General features: G+C 43.0%; 1 protein-coding gene across 1 annotated transcript in view; it reads left to right on the top strand.

Moving 5' to 3' along the window:
• Positions 1-27,260, top strand: part of adgrb2 (adhesion G protein-coupled receptor B2) — a 273,447-nt gene that overhangs the window by 226,938 nt on the left and 19,249 nt on the right. The window contains exons 23-33 of the mRNA XM_050035088.1: positions 3,438-3,523; positions 5,236-5,334; positions 8,690-8,789; positions 11,481-11,552; positions 13,826-13,918; positions 15,754-16,032; positions 18,322-18,361; positions 18,771-18,785; positions 21,396-21,568; positions 21,676-22,392; positions 24,948-24,983. Coding sequence (XP_049891045.1) covers positions 3,438-3,523; positions 5,236-5,334; positions 8,690-8,789; positions 11,481-11,552; positions 13,826-13,918; positions 15,754-16,032; positions 18,322-18,361; positions 18,771-18,785; positions 21,396-21,568; positions 21,676-22,392; positions 24,948-24,983 — 1,710 coding nt within the window. The remainder of the gene's footprint in view (positions 1-3,437; positions 3,524-5,235; positions 5,335-8,689; positions 8,790-11,480; positions 11,553-13,825; positions 13,919-15,753; positions 16,033-18,321; positions 18,362-18,770; positions 18,786-21,395; positions 21,569-21,675; positions 22,393-24,947; positions 24,984-27,260) is intronic.

The raw sequence follows: 27,260 nt of genomic DNA, 5'->3' as shown, positions 1-27,260 counted from the left end.
TGTTGTTGTGTTTCTGCCCATGCATTTGGATTTTCTTTTCCTCGTTGCTTGCACTCTCTCTGTACAGTATGTCAGAAAGGAAAGCGTGGATCAGACAGCGTCACAGGTGCGCAGAGTGATATGCATGTTTTTGAAGTGAATTCCTGACAAGAGAGCGGCAGTTTGACAGTTTGTTCGAGCTGCAGGGAATATTAGGGATTATATGGTGCTGAATATTCATGGTTATGATAATGTGGTGGCTTTCAATATTACTGTTATTTAAAGGTTTCACGGTCAGGAAACACGGCAAATCACCACTGTCACATTCACACACACAGTAAGAAGGTACACAAGGTGTTGGTGCTTAAAAAATCCATTGTACGTCCATTTAGAATAGTAGAATTATACATTACAACAACAGAATGTTTGTGTATGTATAGAAGCTCATTGGATACAGTCACTGTGTTAAATCCAAGCATAGTTATCCACATACATGTGTGTCAGTGTTTGGGTATCCTTGGAATGTTTCCAGCTTTCTGCCATCTCTACCTCCACACTGTTGATGTACACTCCACACCCCAGCTGCTATGTAATGGTCCCCGGCCCCCCGGTGTTGTTGCTGGGGCCCCACTCTAACAAACATCTGTAATGAGAGTGGGACGTCGGGCAGAGAAACACAGACCTTCCCACAGGACTCTTCTCTAATTAATGAACCTGGCCCTGGGCAAATAGCAGAGCAGGATGATGCTGACTCACAGAGCCAGGGCCAGACAAGACTGGCATGACAATTGTGCTCGCGCAATCTGGCACATCGTAGGTAGTTGTCAGCAGCAGCACACACGTAAGAGGGAAGGAGATCAGAGAGAGAGAGAGAGAGAGAGAGAGAGAGAGAGAGAGAGAGAGAGAGAGAGAGAGAGAGAGTTTTTAGCAAATTGCAAAAGCTGCCAGATGTACTGTAGATGGAGCAAAGCTTCAAGTAAAAATCCGGCTTCTGCAAAAGCTGCAAAAAACTGGAAATTCAACTGACCACATGAAAGTCTGACTTTAACTGCTCAACTACTCAGCTCTTTTTTTAGGATTTCCAGCAACCGTGTATTGAATCTATAAAATTTTCCCTGCCTAGCCAGAAGCTGCTCTTGGTGACAGATGAAGGAAAGAATCAGAGCAGACATTCAGTTTAGGACCTTGATAAGAATAGGAATTCATCGCATGCACAGTATAGGTATGTACTAGAGCGTGAATGTCATCGCTAATGCACCGCTGACATCCCGAAGAACACTAGCAGATGAATAACCAAACAAAGACTCTACAGGGAAACCCATAACGGGTGGAAGAAAGAGTGCAGATAAATGTTGGAAATCAGGATTAGTGTGTCGCCGGGATAGAAAATCTCCCAGATGGGCAGGATTTTTAGAGTGGAAGAGGTCTACATGTAGCAAGCCTTGGCTCAGATCTGTGTGCCTAATAGAATCTTTGTCACTGGGTCACTATGGCCAGATGTTTGGCAGGCTTAGCTACGAGCTCCTCATTAGTAAGAGAAGCCAGGATGAGAGGCAATAAGTGTTTTTTTTTCTCTCTCTCTGTTTTTTTTGTTTGTTTGTTTGTTTTTTGAGGGTATTCACTACAAATGAAAACAAAATCACAGCTGGAAGTGATAAAAATTGATGTTTGTTGTATAAATCAGTCAGAAACACTCACCTCAAGGAACTCACCATTTATAGCAACTGGTTATACTATTATATATGGCGGACAGGGAGCTTTTAAAGAATCCGAGCAGCGATGATGTTCTTTAAACCATGGCCTGGGTGAACACTCGATTTTGATTGGCTGTAGGATGTCCATTAATTTGTGATATTGGACGCCTGCTAGGCTGTTTCTAGTAAAACTGTCTGTTCACCTTTGTAAATAGACGTGTTGGCTACATAATATCTCTGTCATTTGTTTGTGAAAGTCTTGACATTGATTTGGGGACAATAACATAGCTGGCTAGTCTTGTTGTCAAATATACCATTTAATTCTATTTACTTACTTTGAATCTTGCTCGTATAATGTTAGCTTTCTGGCTCATCGCTAAGCCAAAGGGTTCTATGAACTGAGCGGAATACAGATATCTCCCATTGCCCAGACATATCCATGGTTTATAGTGTTTACCTGACCTTATTAAACCTATAGGATGGTTATGATTGTTCCAGGTCTTAGTCAGACCCTCAAGTATTACCAGGTAAACCAAGTTATGACATTTGAAAAAGGTATTGATTGCAAAATTCATGAATGGTCTCATTTGGCAAGTAAGCATGGTACAAGCAGGATGACACTCTTCAAGTTGTCCGTAATCAAGAATTAAAGGACTCTGCTGAGGTTCTGACCTCCCCATAGTCCATTAATCCCTGATAATGGACGGCTCATCAGTCATTATCCTTCAACTGAAATCAATACAAAATACCATGATTGGTCCTCACTAGCCTCTCAGCTGTGAAAGAGCCAATCATTGTACAGCGTACAGCAAACAGATAACACCTATAAGACAATTCAAAAGAATTTTGTTTAACATGGTTTCTAGACCTCAAGAATACACACAGTGTCTTTTAAATTTGGTGCAGTTGATTCATCACATACTGAATGAGTGCTGCGCAGCAACATTGCACTCAGCGCTGCCACTAGTGGTTGGAATGTGTACTGCAGCAATCAATACTCAGATTTAACATTTGTAATGTTGAATCTGAGGAGGAAAAATGTGTCTGTTTGCACTGAAGGAGAATAGTCCCAGACTGTGTGTACAAATGTTACCAGAATACCTGAATGGACCTATTTGTGTTAACATCATTTTTTGACGTTGCTAGGACGCCATGGAATATAGTAGTGTAAATAGAACTGTTGGTCATGGACACCTGGGTACGTCCTCCGCCATGATGTTTTATACACTCGGATATACATAGCCATATTGGCTATTAACACACTGTGTGTAAATAGCATCTGCCAAACATGTTTCTAGATCATGAAATCTATCAGTGATTGGCCAAATTGCTGTTGATTGTGTATCAGTTGTACAGAAGAGGCATAATTATACTAGTTAGATTTGAGCTCACTTTATAAAAAGTACTGGTTCAAGGGACACTGCATCACAAACATGTACAGAGTTAGGAGGCTATAGTGTAACGTGTTTAGGAATCATGTCATACATTGTCTTTAGACATTTATGCCATTATGGATTTTCAAACTTGTAAGTAATAGCTGCATGCAGGGAAATCTTTGTATGCTTTTGAAATAAAAATGTCATTAGAATAAGCTTAAAGCTGCTCTTGCATAGGAGGTAGTCTGCCTGGGAGCCCTGACAGCAAAGGCACTGTCACTTTCAGTCTTCAATCAACTGAGATATTAAGAGAAAGAGCAGATGTATATAGAGCAGTGATATAGTGCATGAATTGAATCGCAGCTATTAACTGTCCTCTCTTTCTCAGGTGAATATGCTCATTGGAATCGTGGTGTTTAACAAGCTCATGTCTCGGGATGGCATCTCAGACAAGTCTAAAAAGCAGCGAGCGGGGTAAGATAACTTCCCAAACCCTCTGCACCTCATACACACACACACACAAAAGACATCAACACACTCTACCTGCAAAACACACACAGGATACTCACCCATCCACGCAATTCTTGGTGGGAACCGACTACAGATTTGCTGCATTAAATAAAACTCACTCTCTGTCAGACACAAACTCGGGGAGACAATATTTTCATGGCAACTAACTCGAACTGCTTTCAAGGGTCTCTGAACACACACCTACTTGTGCACCTGTGCCTCCCGTAAAAAGAGTCCAAAAATGCGGTCCAATTTGGCAACAAAACGACAAGACATCTGTTATGTTCTGTTGCTCAGTGAAATCTATCAGCACTTCACTATCGCTTTCACATCTCATATTCTCAGTATTGTGTGACACGGATGAATATGGTGGATATGAAAATCAATGGCAGACGGAAGCCTAATTACATACTGTAAACACCAGCTTTATGTGGGTGAATTCTTGAGCACTTCAAAATCCGTTATTCTCTCAGACGTGCACACACATGATGTATGCCCACATACAATATATATGCATGCATACGCATCTGCCTACAACATTACTGTAATAAAGCAGTGGGGGGTCGTTTATCATCTTTACTAATCCTATGAGCGGAGATTTCCTCAGCTCTCACAGCCAAATCCATGTTTTCATTTCCATATTGATTCCATTGTTTCTCTATGTCGTTACATTTCCTCCAATGTCTGTCTCCTGCACAAATTGAAATTGATCATTTGTGTATAGCTGCAAGGGTTAATCCTACAGATTGGCTCTCTGGGGGGTTGATTAGCTTTTGTTACTCTTTGATGCAACTGAGATTAAACAAGTTGATGTGTACAAACACACGTACACAAACAAACAGATGCACACGTCTTTGTTACGAGCAAAGTCCCCTGTGTTATCTGAGTATATAGCACATTCCCTCGCAGATTCTCAGATGTGTGTGTTCAGAAGCGCACACATATCTGAGCGCTCCCGCACACAATCGTGTTGCTAACAGGACAGGCTGTCATTAGCGTAATGTATTTCCTTATGAAGCCGTGGGGATGTGGCTGGCACTAAGGCAATGAGCTGTGATGGGACGCTAATGTAGCATAGCCCGTGCATGGCCCCATCATTCTCTACTCGCGATATATATACACACACACACATACCAACACACACACTGTTTCTCTCCATCTGAGTAGTCAACTGTAAGTAAACAGCCAAAGTCTTTTTTCTTGCTTTGCACCCTGATAAAGCTCCACTGTGCACCATCCTGCACACACACACACACACACACTGGCAGTGGAATAAGATAGTCGGTGTACTTCCTGTCTGTGTCACTGTAATCTGTTAATCCACATTATTCCGTTGTAACACTGCAATGTCCGTCTCTCACTTTCTCTCCACTTGCTCTGAGTCAATCTTTGTATTCTGACTGTTATTCATTGCTGCTACTTTTTTAAGATCTGGTTTTAATTTGCCTTTCTTTCTTTTCTCCCTCCCCCTTCCCCTTTTTTCTTTCCCCCCCTCCCTCTCTTTGTTGTGTCCACTTTTTCTCCTTTTCTTTCGGTTCTTTTTTTGCAACTGTGACCGCCTGCACATTCACCTGTTGCCATTTCTGGAACTTATGTTTCCACACATCCCCATCCCTTCCTGTCCCCCCCACATGGTTGTGTGTGTATGTGTGTGTCTGTGTGCACATGTCCTAAAGTGTCCCAGCGGAGGCGCGTAGCCGACTGCTCCTGAAATGCTCCAAGTGTGGCGTGATCTCGAGCACCGCTCTGTCCAGCGCGACTGCCAGCAGCGCCATGTTAGTCCATCTTCATCTTTCTATTTTTTTCCTCTTTCCCCCCCATTCCTCTCTCTGTCTCTCTGTGTCTCTTACTCTCCATCATCCTCTCTCTCTCCTCCATCCTTGTAATCTCTGGCTGTCGGTAATGATGCAGGATGACATTCAGACTTGTCCGGATGAAGAAAAACCAAACTAATGAAAGGCAAAGCACCTGCACTGCAAGCCGCCACTATTTAATGAGAGCATGTTTTGATCCAAAGTGGATTTTCCTCAGGTCGCACTGAGCAAACCTGACCTATGTCAGACAGTGTTTGTGCTTCATTTTTAGAGTTTGTTTTAACTTGTTTATTGTGCAGTATTGCAGAGGCTTAACACATCAGGCCATTACAATGTCAGGGACAGTGCATGTGTTGCATTATGAAATGTGTTGCTAAACTTTCTGGCTCTCATTATAACATCTCATGTGGTGAAGTGTCATCTCAGTTCCACCACCTTTAACTGGTGGTTACAGTGAACGCATCACATTTCAAGTGGAGTTAAGGGATGGACTGAGGGAAAACTGGCAAAGCATTTAGGATAGCTAACATAATCAGCTGCAGGTTTTTCAGTCTTATTGTTAAGAGCATTTATTAGAACTGTCACTGCATGTCTAATTGTGCAGAGTGCCACACTGCCTGTGGAAACAGTTTGTCTTTTGTGGCTCTAGTGGAAGATTTGTCACATCGGTATTACAAACATGAGGCAGAGATTTTGAAAGGTCCAACAAAACATGATATTATCTAGTGTTTTTGCAACTTTTAGTCCCACATTAAGGATTAAAATCAGAATATATTTGCCACAATTTTAAATCTACAGAGCTCCCAAAGGGTCACAACAAGATTATGTGTGTGTGTGTTCACTCACACTTTGCGTTAAACTCGCAATATGTTTGTGCTCTCTGAAAATACATTTTGCATTCTCTCGCAATACTTTCCTCCTTCCATTCCTTCTAAGCCGCGTCTATTTCAGCTAAGCTGCTGCTAGCACAGTGGCCCAGTGTGGCTCAGCTCAGTTAATTTTATTTTGCACTGGGCATTGTTATGTAATTTTTCGATTATATACTTAGACGAATTCTTAGATCACAGTAGCTACTGTAATACCAACGCTCATTCATTGACACTGCATGCTTGTGGGCTACTGTTGGTTACAAATGCAGCAACAATGAGACTCAGTCAGGTGCAGATAGTGAAACACAGAAACAAGCGTTCAATCAAAATCTTAAGTAGCAGTGCTGCAAAAACACCAAAAGTTAAAGTGAGATCTTTCATGCTATCTCACTAATTAGAGTCGAAAGGAGTCAGACCCCTCCTGTTACCTGCAACCTGTATGTGGACCTATGTGTAACCTTAATTTCTCCAGTTTTTCTATCTTAACTGAACAGTTTACTATCAAACGCTGCAGTTTTCACCTTGCGCACTGAAGGGAAACTGTTGCAAGGGAATGCAAAAGTATTGCAAGAGAACGTAAAATTTAGTGGGAGAAAACCAAAGAAAAATCTCGTCATGATCGCCATGAGTGATTTCTACGGGGCTCCGTACAAATCTTCACAAATCTTCCAACTTTATGGGAGTGCATTACAAATTTTTGTGTTTTTCTCTCTGTCATACTTTCAAATACACATATCCAAACATTGCAGCAACAAAATCCTCTGACATACTTTGTGTCGCTGTAAGAGATCATTTAGAATTCAAAATAAAGTAAGGTAATGCAACATGGAAACAGGCTGCACCTTCTTTTTATATGCCACTTTCTGAACTTAAAGTATCACACAATCTCCCCACCAGCATCTAATGGACGTTGATATGCTCGAAGGTGACACTATAGTCTAACAAGAGAAAGATCAAAGACCAATTTCTGTTTGAAGACTTTATTTTGGTCCTCTCAGTGAGAGCTTCGTTGTCATGGTTTCATGTTTGCAGCAGCCAGGCTGTTAATGAAAGACCCTCCTCCCGTTTTACTCTTGTAAACAATCCTGTGCATATTTAACTACGTCCTTGTGCAAATCTTTCATTATGGCTTTGTGTTTACTTTGGAGGAGAGCTCTGTTTAAAGCAGGAACTCTGGTCTTAGTTGTGTTGTCGCATGATTGGACGCTAATGGGATGAGATTGCCTATTTGCAGTAACAAGTTTGTATCAGTTTCTTGTTGTCACTGGGAAAACACGGAGGCCATTATTGACTTTATTTCACAGAGCTTTGCTGATCTCAGATCCACCTACATCTTTGCTGAATACATATCAGTAGCTTTCAATGTACTATTTGGCTGGAAGGTCCTTCAAATAATCTGTTTACCCATACTGTGAAAAAGCTCTGAAACAGCAACAACAGAATACAATAATGCAGCTTAAATGTTGCTGGTATTAAACACTCCTTTATTCTCTATCTATTCTCTATTTATAAATAAGCGTCCTGATAAAGCTTTAAGACTATTTCCTGGGAATTTACTTCCAGAAAGAGATAACCAGCATTCGAAGATTGTGACAAAGCAAGCTCTCCACATTACTTTGCTCTCAAATGACTTTGTAGCACTTTGAAACAGAACAGCTTATTAAAACACACTTATTGTATATGATGAGGTACACTTACAGTATCAGAGTGTGTCTTTTCATATAGCATGCAGGCTGTAACCAAGCCATACTGTAAAATCACAGTCAACAACAGCTGGAAACTTTACATATTAACAAGAGGACAGTGCAGCTTTGCCTTTATGGCTCTGTTTTCTCTTTTCGTCATCGCCTTTGGACATGCACCTGTAAAGGGACGCGCATATTTCTCAGCGTAGCCAGACAGAGCTGTCCGTCTGTCAGACTGATGGTTATAAAACCAGGAATATGTGCTCAAACAGCATGAACATTTTAAATTGGTGTCTGACTCCATAGAGTTACAGATGCACACACACACACACACACCACCACACACACTCCTTCTCCAGAAAGCCCCCATGTCAGTACTTGTCAATGGCCTGTCTTCCCCCTCCTTCTTGGCCCCCTGCCTATCGTCTCACAGTCCACCAGCATGACAATTTGTGCACATCAACCATGTAATTGTGAGCAATTGTCAGTCTCATAACTATCTACATGATTACACATCATCTTCCACTTCTCAGTTGGAATATTAAGTGTGATACAAACCTCAGTGTGCCAGTCAGTTTCAAATTGCCCACCACTGAATCTATGACTGATCTGTGTGTCGGGGGTGGGGTGGGTGAGAAGTGGAGTTATGGGACTTAGCAGAGCTGGCTGGTCTGCTCTGAGACTGAACCCCTTGTTCCTTCTCCCTCTGCGCCCCTCCTCTACCCCTCTCTGCGTCTGCCTCCCTTTCTCTTTCTCTGACAGGGCGTCTCTGTGGAGTTCCTGCGTGGTTCTTCCCCTGTTAGCATTAACCTGGATGTCAGCGGTGCTGGCCATAACCGACCGGCGCTCCACACTCTTCCAGGTGATGTTTCTCAGCAACACTAGCAGACGCTCACATGCTGTAACCTGTAACACAAACATGTACACCTGTGATGCATCATAGAAAGCGGCTTTGAAATGGTGTACAACACAATAAAGTACAATTCTGATCATCACTGAAAAAGTATGACACAAAGAAGCGTACAGTGTGTCAGGATCATGAGCACAGACAGTGTATGAATGAAAGTATGAACGGCTGCAGTGATTTATTATGAATAAACATGACTTGGCTGACTCACTTAATTCCCATATCAGTGTTTCTCTAATGATTACTGAGTCATTTCACTCCAGTATTACAGCAATGCTGGATATGATAACACAATGGTTAGTAACGCAGGTGCTGCAGAATGCCACAAGATTGTCTTTTTTTTTTTCAAGCACTTTTTTAACTTTCAACTTTTCACCACATCACAAAACAAGGCAACATTTTTATATTCCATTTTCAACTGTATCAAAAGAGCGAAAAAAAGTCACCGTAACAAGATGCTAAACACTAAATTTTGCAATTATACCACAGCAGAGAATGGTAATGACGCCTCGGGGTTGCTGGTTGTCATGGCAACGCGACACACTTTCTGGCTCGGTGAGTTTTCCAGGTGCACACAAGTCAGAAATAGCTGACTGTCAGAGCAGTGATGGAAAGATTTGTCGCTGTAGCCTGCTCAAAGAGAAACGCCGTTACATCTCAGCCCTCGACACAGTTTGAAACAGCTCAACCTTCCGGCCAAAAGAACTAAGATCAGTTTGTAGCATGTAAGCAGCTGCGAGCTTACGGCTTTCTGTGGCGAGGAGAGGTTAGCTGTCCCACATTAGATGCTTCTGTTGTTGGGAAAAACTGTCAAATGCAGCCGTGGTGCCAAATATTGACATAAGTTGACTTGTGATATGTGTGTAGAGGCATGGTCGTGGAGTCTGTGTGAGGGAGGACCTGGAAAACAAAAATCACTTTGAATGGGTTACTTTGCACAACAGCTGGATTCTCATGATATCACAGGATCAGACAAGAATTGGGGGATTACAAGATCATCTGGAGATCCATCTTATCAGACTTCAAGTAATGCGTTTGTGTGTTAACCACAGTGGTTCTGACCAATCAGCGTGTTGTTAGGAGGCACTGGCAGCTACAGGCAAGGTTTTACAATGTTTTACAGGTGTGCCACTTTAACTCATGGGCTTTGTGCTCCCAACATGGCAGCTTGATTGGAAACTTTCTCCTATATTGCAAAAATAGTTCATTAGAATGAGCTTCTGAAAACATTTGAGGTGAAAAATAAGCCGCGCAGTTGCTAAATCAGTCTTTATATCAGATCATCTACGGTTAGTGTGAAAGATTTCCAGGTGTGCCAAGGTGTTTTCATCCCAACTCATCAAATCACCGCTTTGTCAGTGGATCTAAACGTCAAAATGTGACGCACTCGATGGCCTCCTGCATCAGTTTTGTACGTTCTAGGACAGTTTGTCGGTTTGTGCTTCACATTACGTGCATTGTGTCTTTTCAAAATACACTTCTGCTCGTTACATGCATACAGTCTTTCTCTAAATAAACTTAAAACGTACATAAAACATCTCATTTCTACATTTATTTTCTGAAGTTCAGGTAACAAAAGCAAGTGGTTTGGTTTACAAAAAACATCATGGGTTTGCTTAATAAATACGGTTGTCACTAACGTCATGTAACATTAAGTGACATATGTTATGTGACATACATCACTACTGTAGCGTGTTACACATTTTAGCACACTACTTTTTTATTAAAATAACACAGCTGCCTTTTGGTTTCACACAGGAATAGAACAGCAGGCTCCCAGGTGAAAGTCCCGAGTGCGTTTGACCAATCCTAACCCCCATAGGGACTTTGTCCCTTTTTAAACTACAGTAGTTGCCGGCAGCATTAAAAACTGCTGCAGGCTGGGGCGTTTCATGATGCCACGAAAGGTGCCTTTGTGCGTCGCTATCTGACGTGGATGTCCATTGACAAAGTGATGGTATTTGATGAGTTTAGTTGTTTCCTGTTGCGTCAATAATTGCTGATGCCCGGTGTGTATCATACTGCTGCAAAAGGTGTCAGTATCTGTCTCTATCTATTTGATGAGTTGGGAATGGGAACAGGCTGGAGTTTCCAGAGGCTGCGAGTCTGTCTACAGTAGCCTGACCTCAGCTTTATGCAAAGGGTGAGTGGACGCCTCGTCTCTCGTAACGCAACAGGATGCTTCCAGAATGCATTGCACAGCTGTTTACTTAGACAGTGAATGGGAAGCGTGGAAATGATGGATCCTGTAGACACATGCCATGACACACAGCAGGAGCTTTTGGTTAAAAACAACAATAGCGGCTCCTCAGGAGGGTAACATAGATGCTGCTATAGTATAGCTATAGAATTACTTCACTGGAGGAAGAGCAAAGAACGGCATCGAAGGCTTTTCTAAATGCAAAAGATGTTCTTGCTCTTCTCCCGACTGTGATAGTTGGTGATAGACAGATGGTTCATCCAATCAACTACCAAGTATTTTTTGAAAATGCCTGCCATTTTCCAAACAGTTTCCAATGATTGCTTCTAAGATGGTCCTGTGTAACAAACTCTTTTACGTGTCAGGTTAATAAATTGTTTGGGAACAACTGCAATAAAATAAAAATGTGCAAAAATTCACAAGTAAATCTTGCTGGTCTCTTTCAGGTCCTGTTTGCTGTCTTTGACTCTGTCCAAGGTTTTGTCATCATCACCGTCCACTGTGCAATGCGCCGAGAGGTGAGTCTCCTTTTGCTAAGCAGCTGTACTGTATGCATCCCAGACATGTTGAGTTCATGCATTTATAATTCAGCACCACCGCAGTGACCTAAGCGACACTCACTCCCTTCGACAGGTGGGATCTGTGTTCGCAAATGTCACATTAGTTTCCGGGTCAGTCTGAGGTCACGGCAGAACACAAGCGAATCAGACATGAGGAGGGATTAGCACAGTATTTATGTCCTGTGTTGCAGCGCTTCTTCTCCATAATGCAGTATGATAGTGAAGTATTGTCCGACTGATCCAAGGCTGCTTTAAGGAGCTTACTAAGATGCTGTATGGAATAAGACGATAAGTCCCTAACTAATACCCTCTAGTGCCATTTTGCCACAGGCTTTGCAGTGGCCCCCTGGGATGCTGAATTTCAATCTCATTGTGCACATACATGTAGTCGTGCCCTTGAGACAGACATTTCCAGGCACACACGCTCATTTTTCCATGAGCTAACTCCCTACTGCACTCACTACAATTAATGGATTTACAATGTCATCGTTTTTCCATAGCTGTAAATGTGTTGCTGATGCATGTACACCACACACAGCCCTGCCTATATCCAGGAGATCATTATGATATTGAATGCACTGCATAGTGTAAGTGAATTCTTAAATGCTTGGAATGCTTAGCTGCATTAAATCAATATCACAAAAGCGGCAGGGATCAGGGTACAGTAAATCCAGGAATTATTTATTGTAAATGTATGAAAATCCCCTGCGTAAATCCTTCGTAGCTGCTGAACAACAGGCAGAAGGGAGAGCCATACCAGAGGGAGGGAGGGGAGGAACAAGGGGAGAGTGAGGAAGCATTACGGTGCAAAACAAGAGAGGAGGCGGCACAAAGTGTGATGTTATGTGAAGTAAAGTACAGACACAAAACGTGCCGGTGAGCGTCGCACCATGTAGCGCTCCTCGATAGCACCAGCTGTGTGTAAGGGCGCGGCGGCGAATGAAAGGACGGCGGCGTTGGCGGCACAGACGGCCTGCTGAGATCAGTCGGGGAGCAGATGAACATGTGTGCATTGTGAGGTGTTGTGATTAGGAGGCAGCAGGAGAGAGGAGTCGTGAAGGAGGGGTATACTGCGAGAAAGGGTGAGGGAGGGACTTTGTTAAGTGAGTAGAGATGAAGGGGAGGAAGGAGGGTGGAAGACAAACTGCGTGCAGAGATCTGTGGGAGAAAAAACATGATTCAAGAGCGAAGCAGGGGCTGGTGGTAGGGGAGGATGAAATAGAGAGGTAGGTGGGGAGAGAGGTACGGACACATAGAGGGGGCTCTTCACTTTGAAGTCAGAATGAGCTGCACTGCCAACACACACTAATGGGAACGAGAACAAATGCCACCGAGGATGAGCATGGACATAAAGAGAAGAGACGGATGCAGGGAAACAATGCAGGCAATACCCATACCCATGCAGTATTAATCAGACATGGATTCTACTCCAATCCTCTCCATTTGTAGCAGCACACACACATAGATGAGACCACCCAGTGAGAGTGAAGATGCTCTCGTTCGCTCTTCCACTGCTTCTTACACAAGCACTCTTGTTTCCACCCATGAGATTCTTATGGGATTTGACAGCGGCAACATTGAGAAATGATGTTGCTCCTCAGCAAGTAACCAGGGTATCTATAATACAGAGCCCGACGGGGGGAAAGAATCTCAGAGTTGGCTGAGAAACATAATGCAGGGATCCATTTGATTTGAGCTGTGTTGCGAGAACTCCTCCTCGGACGGTAGGTTTGGGTGTGTGTTTGCCGTATGTGGGAGGATAAAGAAAAACAATATGACACGGGGAAGGCCCACGGGTCGGAACATCTATATACCATACTGTTGGTTTTAATTTGGGCCAAGCGCCACTGATCTCACAAGGCTCAAATAGGCCACTTTGAAGAGCTGCTGTGTGCTCTCTGCACCAATCCTCTGACTGTTACATAAGCTACAAGCTGAGCTACTTTGCGAAGAACATAGCTTTTCCGTTTACTTTGCCATTTTCACATAATTTAGTATTCACTGAACATCTGTCATTGCAGCGATAAAGACGGAGAATATGAAATGTCTGAGGGAGTGAGTTCCCCCATGCTCCAACATTTGCCAAACTAACTTAAGCAAAAGTTCCTCCACTAACTTCTCTCCTTTGCATCCTCCCTTCCTCTCCTTCATCATTCTTTCCCCGGCTCCTACTTCTCCTCTCTGTATTCATCCTTCCTCTCCCCCCCCCGTCCCTTATTCCCCCCCTTCAGGTGCAGGACGCGGTGCGCTGTAGGATGGGGGGATGTAAAGACGACAGCGAAAACTCACCAGACTCCTGCAAGAATGGACAGGTGCAGATCATGGTGAATAGCATTCCATTTCATCCCACATTGCAGTCCATTAGCCGCAGGACCAACATTAACCAGGCTGGAGCTTTCTGCAAGCTTCAGCTCCAATAACAAGAAGCATGATTGCCATTACTGTAGCGATCAAACTCATACCTCGCTCTCTTCTTTTCCTTAAGCATTTTTTTTTTTACTTCATTATTGTAAATGCATTATGCATCTTCACATTTAATTTTCCCCAAAATGTTTGATTTCACTCCTCATAGAAATGCAATTTCACTCCCAGCCTGAAACTAACTTTAAATAGTGCTACATATATAAGTGGACATGAAAAGTTGTCAAATACCACTTCTGTAACAACACTGCAAAAATTAATATCAATGCATTTTTGACATTCACAATGTAAGCTGCCCACAGCATTTCCTGTTTTACTAAAACATACACCTCAGCACTTTGTATTTACTTTTAACCTAAACTTCTCCCTCTTTACTTGAAGAGCACAGAGCTCCCGTAAGGTTATTGTACGTGTTCCAAATGTGGCTAATAGTGTGATAAATCATACGGACTTGAACTGCCGTGCCAATGTCAATACGGTCACACTGCTACTACGAGAGCATGAGCGAGTCTCACAACGCCATTCCCTTTATTTCTCCCTCAGACCTGTTTGCGGTAACGATTATGGCTTTCTGAACGCCCCTCTGAGGTTATCAAGATTAAACTTTGGAGCCATCATTCTGCTCGGGGAAGCCATTATGACACATTCTCTGTCTCTGTTTTCATAACCGAGAGGAACATTTATAGTCTAACTGTGCTTATTTAATTTTCGGTTAAACATATTGTTATAATACACACAGCTCGTTGCTATGCCGACTAATGCTCTATTAAGAAAGGCAGCTGGTAAACCTCAAAAGGGGGAACTGTAATGCTAATTTTTGGCTTTATATTTGTATTTTGCGCTTCTGCTGGAACATGTTTGTATGCTTTAATGTTTAAAAAGACATTATTTCATCTTACTGTCTGGGCTGAGACAGCTGTGTTCACCCTCACATCTAAGACACCACATTATACCGGCTGTCTCTTGAAACACCCCTTCCCAAAAAGCCTAGTATGCTCTGATTGGTCAGCATTTCTGGGTCTTATGTATCTCAACGTCTCTGTATCGTCATTGCAGCCGCAGGATGACTGTAACAGAGTATAGGGGCACTTCCTACTGTGGAAAATCAACAATTAAAGCTTCACAGCTCAACATGTTCCAGCAGGAATATGATCCAAAATCAGGGAGAAATTAATATCACTGGCAACCATTGTATGATTACATGTTTCCCTGATGTAAGCATATTTATTAAACACTTGCACATAAAGAAAGCTGTCACGAGCTGACATCAGAGTGTTTTGAAAGTAAGAAAAACAGAGACAGAGTTCATAACGTCGTAACATTCTATATATGACAGAAATAAAGGGAAAGCATCAGAGGTCTCGTTTATGTTTTCTCCTAATGTGTCTGACTTTGAAGAAATCTTGCACATATGCATGAAGGGCTGTTGAGTGAACGACACCATAACCTTGAGAATATTAATTGTGATGGATAATTTGGTGACGCTGCACCAGTTAGACAATATCGCCATTATAATTACTCTCAGGTGTTCTTGCTGCATTCAAAGGAAATCTCATTAGAATGTAGAATCCTTGACATTTAGAGACACCATAAAGATGTAAAGGCGTAGCTACGCCGTCTTGTTAAAGTTTAATCAAAGCCGTCTTTAGAAGAAATCATTTAGTTCATCTCTTATTAAAGCTCAGAGTAACATTTCAACTTTATGTTTTCCATTTTTTTTTGTGTGTGTCACCATCAGAAGTGTCCAAACGTGAGCTACTGTGGGCAGCAGTGTGGCTCTCTGCGTTACGGCACAGCCATGTGCCTGTCTGGTTGCCACCCACAGCAGTTCCCACCGACAGGCCCCCAGGCATGCCAGCAAGCCTGTTGCCACAGTCTGCCCCGCAGCAACCACGACCACGGGCTGGAGCACAGCCACGCCCTCAGCCACGCACATGAGCATAACCCCATCCTGAACAATACCCACAACCACGTTCATAACCATAACCACGCCCACAACCACATCGGCAGCCAATCAGTATGTCACCTATAGAAAAGAGCCTGTCATTGGGAGAAGTAGAGCCCGTAGATGAAGAAAGGTGGAATCTGTAAAACAATATTCTGCAACAAATGCAAACAAATATTAAAGGAATAGTTTGACATTTTGAGAGATACACTCATTTGCTTTTTTTCTTAGAATTAAATGACAAAATAAAGACACATCCTCATGTTTGTACGCTAAATATGAAACTACAGCTGGTTAGCTTAGCACAGATAATGAAACCAGCTCCTTAAGTCACCACTTATCATGTTGTATCTTGTTTGTTTGATGTGTACAAATGTGTTTAAATGTTTTGACTAGGCGCAGTAACTTTTTGTAGTCTTGTCTTCAATGTGGGGTTACCACGACTTCACAAGGCCACTGCACCCAGCCAGGAGATATTCCTGCACATAAGCCCACGTAAAACTACAATCTGTCATTTTGAACTTTTGGTTTGTTCATGGAATAAACAAACAAGATATAACTTGTTAAATACTGACTTTAGTGGTTGTAGTAGGCATATTCTTTCACGTTTTTAAAAAGGCCAGGTTAGCTTATTCCCACTGTTTCAACTCTTTGTGCTAAGCTAAGCTAAGCTAAGCTAAGCCAAGCTAACCTGTTGCTGGCGGTAGCTTCATATTTAACGTACAAACATGAGAGTGGTATCAATCTTCTCATCTAACTCTGAGCAAGACGGTAAATAAACTTGTCTCAAAATGTCAAATTATTCCTTCAACCTAAAAAAGTCATCATTGCACCAAATTTATTTTTGTTTTGATTACATGTTGCACCTTTAAACCAAACTACAAATAGCTGTGATGTGTAAATAGAAACTAGAACTGTTACTATAGTAAGATAAGCAATGCAGTTATAGTAAGCATTTATGAATTTTTAATGAATTAAGAGGATAATGGTTTCTTTAGCAGTCATTTCAGTCGTGACCTCACCCAGGATGCTGTGTATTATAGGATGTTTGCTTCGTCAATAGTACTCAACAAGAGGACTATGTTCCCATTTGTTCTTTTTACAGAACTGTTCACGTTGATGACTCAATGTACTTAACCTGTGATGCTGTTGCAGAGCCAATGTGTTATAGATAAAATAAAGATAATTTGTTTTTCTCAATTCGGATGGCAGAGAGAGACTGAGAGAAAGAGAGAGAGGTTTCTTTCATATCCTCATCCATCCATTTAGCAGAGACCCATTTATGGTGCTGCGGGTGATTTGCGTACTAAGAGGTTTTCCGCTCCTCTGAGACCTTTACACATTCTCTCCTTCTCTCTTTCAGTTTTTCACCCCCACCATCCCCCCTTCCTCTTTGCCTGTGTGGCGTGCCCAAACTGTCTAAAATCTGTAGTTTATTATACAAACAAAGGCTTTTGTAAGTGAATCCCGTGGAGGACAGGAGGAGGCTCTGTGGTGAGAGAAGGAAGGACCACAACTGCATAGCAATGAGCTTCACTTTCACTGAAGTTTAGGAAACTTGAGTGGTGGCCATTTTGGAAACAACACTTCTTCATTCAGCCGACCGCTCTCTGGGTTTGGTGGAGATTCTTTACCCCAAGGACGAGTGCCACCCCTGCTTTCCTCGAGTAAATTCTAGATCAAAGCAAATAGATATGTTTTGTAAGCTAATCTACATAAAATCCGAATATTAAGTGCAGTTACGCTCAGTGTTGGTGATTGTAAAAGCATCTGGATTCTTACGTCATAGATTTTTTTCCAGTCTAAGAAAAGCTCAGCCAGAGGACGGCAGAGTTTTGCTTCAACTGGCACAGCAGATAATAGCTTTGCTGCAGTGTAAATGTCGCTCCCTGTTTGCATTCAGATGACAGCAAGGTGACTGATGAGGCATACAGTAGAATTACATACCTGGCAAAACTCCACAGCGTTCTACTCGTCTCTGTCAAACACTGTATTTGGATCTGCTGCTGTGAACTGATACCCATCATGAGCAGAGTGGAAGTAGTGTGTGGCATCACACAGAACTGTCTTTGGACAAATTCACTACGAAGAAATGGAAATTGAACATTTCTGCTATGACTTAGGGCAACGTTTTTTTGTCTTGTTCACAGAGGGCATTACTAATTGACTGATTTGTAAAGTGTCACTATGGCAACAGATCCTATTCTTTTCTTTTTATGTCAGATTAGAGCACCGGAGTCATTGGATTCAGCATAACCATTCAAGATCCAATCACTCACCAGGCCTGTGCTTCTATTAATGTGCTTTATGTAATGACTCTCATTGTTTCTCCTCTCTTCCTACCCTGCCTCGCTCTCTCAGACGGATTTTGAGAAGGATGTGGACTTGGCATGTCAAACAGGTGAGCTTTCCCTTCCACCTGATTTCTCTCTCCCTTTCTCCCTTTGTCGCCTCCTTTGTCCAACACAGGATTAGCATTGCAGAGAGGCAATGGAGAGCCGTAACTTAGCCTGCCGCTGTGCATGTTGATACAATGACAGGAGATGATGTGCTTCATCTCGACACAGTCGTGCACAAATTATTATGCCTTATCAATCACACTGATTCTGCCCAATATGTGTTCAGCGAGCATATGTTTGGATGAGATTGTGTTTAATTGTGCATGATAATAACACTCCTTAATGTGTTCAGACCTGTTTCACTCGCTGCTGACAATGGTCTTGTGTGTGTTTGGATGTGTTACAAATGTGCCACAATGTGTTGTGCTTTGAAATATTAACACAGTCACTTTCCCCCCTCCACCCTTGCAGAGAGAGGACACCCATGTAAGTTTTGCACCCAACTGACCTTCTAAACACTGCCTGGTCCATTCCCTAGACTTAGAAGTCCTATAGACGAATCCGGGTTGCAGGTGGAAGTAAATCAACCGCCAGTACTGCAGTGGCACATGTACATAACTCCACTACTAAAGTACTTTTGCCATGAAAGTTGTCCAGGAAATCCTGTTTTGTTTTTTTTTGGTTTTAGTTCCATTATATTCAAGAGAAGGCAGACATCTCTACCACTGATATCTCCAACACTCTGCAACTCACACCAAAACAATCTAGACTGATATAGCAATATGAGTAAGGGCCGTTTCATAGTCGACGCAAAGGCATTGGGACGCCATGATGCGTGTTTGCGTCTCAAAATGTGTTGTCCATTTTTTTGATACGCGACGCGTGTAATACCATGCGTTGCCAGCAGGGGTGATAATGCAAGTGATGTACTTGAAATTAACCACTTTTTGTTATTCACAGAAGAAGCAGGTATGAAATATGGCAGGTGAGGAGGAAAAACTTTGCGAACTCGTACAGGCACACCCCCATTTATATGACAGTTCTAGTGCCCTGCAATAAAATAGCAGTACTAGCTAGCAGGAATGTACCGGTGACTCTGCTACCCCCTATTGCGTGAGGGCTGTATTGCATTTCAAGGGTCGCCCGCGTTGCTTGCGTTCAATGTGTTCACTATGAAAGGACGTGAGTTGCTCATGTCGCTTGCGTCACTTGCTCGCGTTGCGTGCTTCAACTATGCAACAGCCCTAAGAAGGAAAGATTTATTTTTGATTTTGGGGTGAACTGTCCCTTAAACTTTTCAGTGGAAATTTGGTCAAGTTTTAGCAAATGGTTAGACGTCTTTTTCTCGACTGTACCATTATCAGCTGCTCCAATGATGGAAATTAAAACCCATAATCGACTTCATATCTTTACGTTTCAATCACAGAGGATTGATCAGCTACCACAAAAGACCGAGCCACCCACGATATTTCTTGCTAGTTGATACTTTCTTACGTTTTCTGGCCAAAATTCCATATGTGCAGTATCCTGACATGTTTCCGATTTCTATTAAATGCTGTATTTTGTTTTTATGAGGATGCAAGAAATCATGGAGGTGGTTATTTAAATGTGAGCTATCAAGTGCTGTAATGCCTTCAGATTTTAGCTAGCTTTATTCAACACAACACTTTAATACCTTACTGTAAAGGACAGACAGGAGCGGTCCCAAGTTTTGCCCCAAAGGTTGTGTAGTAATTACCTACATATAACCTTCACAATCACCCTGACTACCTTCATCTGTCAGAGGTGGTGACTGCCAACGGTGAGTAACCCGAACATCTCTGAATTTGGTGTTGGTGTAAATGTGTTCAGTTGAACCATGCCACTGCAGTAATGGCGGAAGCCATAAGAGCACAACCCATATCACACCTGCCGGCTTCGTCTATAAGTCATTCTCTGGGTCTCCACTGTTGGATGTGGATGTTAAAGGATTTCCAAAAACCTTGTCTAGTCCTTTCACATAACTTTGCACCAACAGGATGGTAAAACAAAGAAAATGCTGGAGTCTGTTCTCAGCTTTCGTCCTTGCTGGTATGCTCACACTCAGCAAGATCCAGCCTCAGTTTTTGATAAACCGTGTCGCTTGACGTGTTGTCACATCAATGCTGTTAACATGAAAATGCTCTGCGCTACATGCTTTGGTGTAGAATTGGATTTTGGGGGCCACAGAGTAAATATTGTTTCCTCTGATGGTGACAGAATGAGCATGATTTCCAGCATGAACCTCCAAATGGTTTGAGTTCTGTTTGATTATGATGATAGATTGATGTCACTTGTGATTAAAAATCTCTCATCAGCATGTCTTAGTTCATTTTGGAGTAGCTTTTCCAGAAACGTATAGCATTCTGTTTGTAGTTTTTTTCTCCAACAACTTGCATGAAAGCTAACCCAAAGCCACTGTAAGTAGTTTTATGTTTTGTTTTTATTTATGGTGCTATGAAATGAAAACAGGCCCTCGTACAGAAATACACACTGATACACATAAACGCACACAGACTCACACAGGGAATAATAAGCTGGTGAGTAAGATATGGGCCAGGACTCAGTAGCAAGGGAATTTGGCTCCATTTCATTTGAAGCACACAGCATTTTGCACTCAGGCTCTTTCTCCAAGCTAATAAAAATCCTGGCTCACCGGCAAATCTAGAGATGGAGCAAGACTTAAGGTCACAGTGTCAGAGACAAAACTCATCTTAGTTACTGTGAGCTGTATAAGCCCAAAATGAGAAGTGAAACTTTTTCTTTGGAGATGCAATCTGTCTCACAGCTAAACAAACTTTAGTATCACAACCTAATTTATGTTTCTGTTTCACCTATCTCTCTGTCAACCGTCTCCTGCTTGGCATAACTTATATCAAATCATTCCTTTCCATTCAATATCCATCCCTCTTTCTTCTCCTAAATGTTGCTTATCCTCACCCCTTCTTTTACCTCACCCATCAACTCTTTCTCTTTTCTTGCTTTCACCAACTACCCCCTATCTCCCCTATCTCATGCCTATCCCCCACTCTCTGTCTGTCCCTACGACTTCCCTTGTCTCCTCATATCTCCCTATAGTCATATTCAAAGAGGTGAACACCTGCAACCCGGCCACCATCACTGGGACCCTTTCCCGCATCTCCCTGGATGATGAGGACGATCCCAAGCTGGCAGCCCATCAGGAGGGGGGAGTGGGGGTCAACTTCAGCTCACTCCCCGGGAACATCCCCCCTCCCAACCTCATCGTACAGGTACGGGATTGGAAAGTTATCAAAGTTATCTAAAGCAAGATCATTTTGCTTTCAGGGCATACTTGTAAAACTGAAACATTCTTTTGTTTGTTTGTTTGTTTGACAAGGTTCCAACGCTTGGCGGCCTCAATGAGCTGAGCGAGACGCCCCTAAAGAAAGAGGTGAACGTGGATCAGCAGAGACAGCAGGGGCAGCAACGCAGCGGCGCCCCAATCTACCTGTGCACCGAGAGTGGCCTGGGCTGGGCTCGACCGCCCCCTTCCTCCAACACCTCCCAGGACGGAAGTGCCGGAAGCGGGGGGAGTGGTGGAGGAGGAGGCGGAAGCGGAGGAGGCGGGGAGGGGGACTACATGGTCTTACCTCGTAGGACGGTCAGTCTCAAACCTCCAGCGCCCTCCTCCCAAGGAGGAGGCCTGGGACTGGGGGGCGAGGACAAACCTCTCAACATCGCAGTGGAGGATCCTCCCTTCCCCCCGCCTCCCTCACCCCTTACCCTCCACCCAGCCGAGAGTGAGGCGTACCCGGCGGATTTTGTGCCGTCGAGTGTGGGCGACATGAACATCGCCATGAACCTCAACCGCTCCTATGGGACGATCAAAACCATGCCCCACGGGCACGGCCACATGATGGCTCAGGGTGGTCTTGTACACTCCCACGGAGGACACATGCACTCCCACGGGCATTCACTCCAGCTGAAGCCGGGCCAGAGGCCATCGGTCAGACAGATTCTGACAGGGGGAACCACAGTGGAGAGAACCAGGACCCTGCCACGCAACCTGGGCAGCACCAATGCCAACAGCAGCCTCTCGGCAGGATCCCTGGAGGTGGGTAAGAGGTTGAAGGATGAGGGAAGGAGGGGCGCCAAGTGGAGGTGCAGCTCTTTCACTGTGTTCTTCTTTCACTTGAGCACACACTTGATGTTCACAGCTGTGGATGTGGTAGTGGAGGTGGTGTGGTTATATAAGTGAAGTGGTGGAATGACAAAGAGGAGAGGAAGACAGCAATGGGGAGGAAAAACATTCACTTATTTGATGTGACATTCAGTGTATGCAAGGATTTTAAACACTGTCTAATAATGTGTAAATCATTTGAAAAATGCAAATACACCATTTGCATCTAATGTACCATCACTTAGTTAAAAAAAACTATTGGAGAAAAAAACGCATTTGCATTGGGAGACACTATTTTAAACAGATATTAAATTTTTACCTTGAGAAAAATAAGATGTAAGATTCCACACTGCACTAAATGATTTGTTGTGATGAATATTTACAGCTACACAAGAATATGGTGAGAGGAGACGTCAGCTTGCATAGCTAATGCCTCTATAATTACACACATTACACAGTGTGGCCTTCAAACAATTCAAGCAATGTCTAATACATATTGTCTTTGATATACAGTAACAAAATGTCCAACACACTGCGATAATAGCACAGTTGTGTGCCTCAGAACAAGTCTGCTATGACAACTGCTGTTATTTTCTGCCGAGTAGTGTTCATTGCTGCTGACTGAGACAATGAGCGTTGAAATGAGTTATTCTCCTAATGACAGACAGCTTCTTCTTGGTGTGTGTGTGTGTATTATGTGTGTGTAATGTGTGTGATACCCCCTCCTAACCACACAAGGTGGCACAGCAGATGGACTGAGACAGACAGGATCAGAGGAAATACCCCTGGTGAATGTCTTTCAGCCCACCTTAATTTTACACACACACACAGGCATTGACATACACACAAAAACAAGCACACGGTAACGCAGACACATAAACACACACACGCAAGAACACACTTTGGATCCTCCCCTGATGGCATCTTGCTGACTCACTCAGGTTGATTAAAGAGATGGAAACGACACTTTCACCGAAAAGTGCAGATGCTTCATTTAGGGCTGAGGACGTTAAGGACGAGTCATTAAAACTCATAAAAAATCAGAAGAGCTACGAGTGCACTCATGAATACCAAAAAAAAAGGAGAATCTGCAGAGAAACCTGCGGGATGTAATTTACTGCTATAATTTCACCCTGTTTGAATATGCTTGATTTGGAGATGGATATCAGAGCGTGCCTCTCAAGATTAAATCACAGCAGTTTTTTACTCCCCCAATTCAAACATGGTGACGCATAATGGAGGGATCACGCAAATGTACTCACAGTGTTCATTTCACTGTTGATTTTTAGTTAGCGGCTTGTAAATTTAAACTCAAGGCGTCAGAAAGGTTCACAGGGCGTATTATTCTATCATCGCACTCTGGACATAAGTGGAAGAAGTAGCGGAATATAAATCAGTATCTCCTCACAACAGCTTGTTGGCTGTAGAGGTCAAGTTATCATATGAGTCACTGCACTGAGTACATTTAGACTTAAAACTATTGTGTGACTGTGGTTGCTACAGGACCATCATGCCATCATAACAGCAAATCACAGGAGGATCCCTCATGAATTTTGTATGTGTGAGTTAATGACTGCTCTATGTGTGTCCCCACCAAAACATGCAATATACTGTACATGTATATGCATGTTGCATGTCAACCATATTTCAAAGCAGACTCAATCATGGAATATCTGTGTTTAAGGTAAGGATTTCTCCTCAGGAGGGCAGTAATTGCATTGTGTTTTGTGAGCCATGAAGTGAACGGGACATCTCCGAGAGAAACTTTACCTCTCTATCTGTTTGCATTTCTTTACCTTTTAAAGCCTTGGCTGCCATAGCATCAGATCAGCAACTCTGCCCTTTCAAAGAATGAATACAGCTTTTAACTAACTGTAGAGAGCAGCTCCTCTCACTGCCAAATGCAAATCTGGCAGACAGCAAGAGCCAAATAGGAAGTCAGAGATGGAATGTAATGCAATGCAATGTCAGGGCCAGATGAGTTGGAAATGTCTGCAGCTGTTAAATTGGCGGCTTGTGTGCCACTCGCTGTAGCTGCGGAGGCACTTAAGAGGAGAGTGGTGGGGCCCAAACAAGATTAGAGGATGGAGAACCATTCCTCATATGTTTGTTACAGCACTTTTAATCGGACCGTCTCCAAGAAAATCTCCAAAAATAGCAAAGGGGGATGATTTATGCTGGCGTTGTAATGATTGTATTTGAGAGTATGTGAGCCGAGAAATTATTGTTTCATTCTAATTCTGGGTTATTCCACTTCACTAATCTCATTACGTTGAAATAGACTGAATAATTTGCTTTTTGCCTTGACATTTGTAAGAATATCTGTATCGTGTTGGGCAGCCAGTGCATATTAGCTTTCCTCTTGTAACTGAACAATGGCAATGAGAGATCCACAGATACACTGAGATAGAGAGGTCTTAAGTTCACTAGTGGTGGAGGGGTTGGTCATTGATGCTTTCTTCTCTCCCCCTGCCCCCCTCCTCTTCCAGAGGAAAAGAGTACGGTACTCTGAGCTGGACTTCGAGGTAAGATCTCGGACCTCCCCCCCGTCATCAGCCTGTCTCTGCTTTCTTGTGCTTCTGCCAGGACTTGAGTAACGCATAGAGGAGCAAAAAGCATTGCTAAATCCCTCCCTTCGCACTTCTGTCTCCCTTGCATTTAGAACTATGAACTGTCTCAGACTTACCTGACATAGTGTGCTGTTTCTCCAACAATGGCCTCAAACCCAACCTTAATCTTAAGAAATTAATTTATGTGGCAAGTCAAAGAAAAACGTCCCACTGACATACAATTCAATCAAACATGTCATTGTGGGGGTCCTGGTTGAAGAAACAGCAAAGTAGAGTGCTTCTTGTGTCTGAATGAATTTAAGTAATCCAGTTATGGGTCAACGCGTATGTGGCCGTAGTCAATTGGCTGGTTATATCTGTTGGAACGACCTGGTCTGACACTGTGTGAGTATGTTTGTGTTAGAGTGGCCTGGGTGTCCTGTGAATCTCCAGTCTCTAGAGAGTATCCCTTGACTATAAAATACCTCCCTTTGCATTGCAGCTTTCTCTTTCTTTCTTTCTTTTTTTTTGGCGAGAATTCAGTTTCATTTCGACTGTTTGCAAAGACTGGACATTCACCTTCAGCCATGAGGATATATATATTTCACATAGAGGGTATGTGTGGTGACAAGCTACTAACAGTGACTATGGCTGACTGTCTATCTGGCAAATTTACTGGAGAGTCATTTGTGGCCGCTGCATGAATTTAGCACAAGGAGACTGGCTCTCCCACAACTCATCAATTGACTATTGACTTTCGAGAGAGAAGCTTGACATAGAAGAACCACTAATATAGCCAAGTGTACACTTCCATGGTCTAATGGAAGGTAAACCCATTTTCATCCATTTATTTTTCATTGAGTTTGCCCATCCTTTCAGACTGTCAAACATTTACTTTATATACATATACATATTATATATATGTAGTATAACTTGTATCAATATAAACATTTTGAAACTTAATTTAGAAAATAGTCTTGCAGAGAAAAACTTAAAGGAGTACTCCATTGATTTGGTCTTGCACTTAAAGCTGGGGAACCTGCAAGAGACACAGTCCCTGTGTAGCAGGAGCTGAGATATCCAGACTTTTAGTTTTTAGTGTGGGTCAAAGGACAAAAAAATGCTTAATTTCCCATAATGCAACTCAACAGCATCTTTCATTATGATGCGTTCCATTTACCTCGGAAGTTGGAGCTTGGAGCTGGAAATAAGGTCACACCCCAGTTGATTGCGTTCCAGTACGACAGGCCGGACAACCAAGATGCTGTTAACAATACCAGTTCAAGCTAGGTTAGCCATTGTAAGCGATACCAGTTGATAACAACGCATTATGCCGTATTTTGCGTATACAAAGCCTGTGGCAACACGTCCACAGATGGAAGTTGGATAGGACTGCTTGTACGACTGATTTGTAGAGACAGAAATAGTAGCCCTTTTTAAATAGGAATTGTGCAAATTTGCAGGAAAGCCCAATCAGTCTTTTTTCAGCATTGGTAGTATAAAAACAAAATCGGGGAGTGCGGCAAAATGCTGCCTGTCTACTTTTGTTCAAACAGAATGCGCCTTTTTCGGGGCAATGGGGGGCGTGAGCAAGTAACAATATGTGTAGCTCAGCATGTGACGTAAACAGTGACGTACTCCGAGGGAAGCCGCGGCTGGTCAGTCCTTCGGCGATTCTCTCATAAGTTGACCCGTCCTTCACTGTTCCCGTCATCTGACAGTTAATGGCCTCTTCGTTTGCGAGGGCAAGGAGGGCACGCAATGCCTTGTCTCCCCAGTTGCTCATCTTTACAGGTTTGCGTTTCCCTCTTGCTACTAGCTGCTCATTCCTGCTATCAGCTGTTTCCTGTTTATCCACCGCCAGTGGGTCGAACGTGAGGCGTCATCAACAGCTCCTCCCACAAGTCATCAACAGCCCCTCCCGTTGCGGAAGGCCGCCTGGTTCTTTTTAAACCAAAAAGGTTCCACCAATATGACTACCCTACGAGGCAGAAAATTGGGCACCTCGGATCAACTCGCCAAACCGGCTATGTGTGTCTAAACGCTTGAAGCTTGCCGGCAAAACGGCCCAACATTTGCAGAAAATCTGGCAGTGTAAAAGAGGCTAGTATTTTACTACAACTGTCACTGTTGATGCACTGAGGTGCCATCTTGGATTTTGAGGTTGAGGTTGGTGAGGTTCGTCTGACTTTCCAAGTTGGAAATCCATCTTCAGGGGCATTCCAGTTGAAATTTCCAACTGAAAACGCAGAA

This window comes from Epinephelus moara, chromosome 22 (genome assembly GCF_006386435.1).
Source record: "Epinephelus moara isolate mb chromosome 22, YSFRI_EMoa_1.0, whole genome shotgun sequence".
Taxonomy (NCBI): Eukaryota; Metazoa; Chordata; class Actinopteri; order Perciformes; family Serranidae; genus Epinephelus; species Epinephelus moara.
The sequence above is the reverse complement of the archived record's forward strand: the minus strand, read 5'-3'. Positions and strand labels throughout refer to the sequence as shown.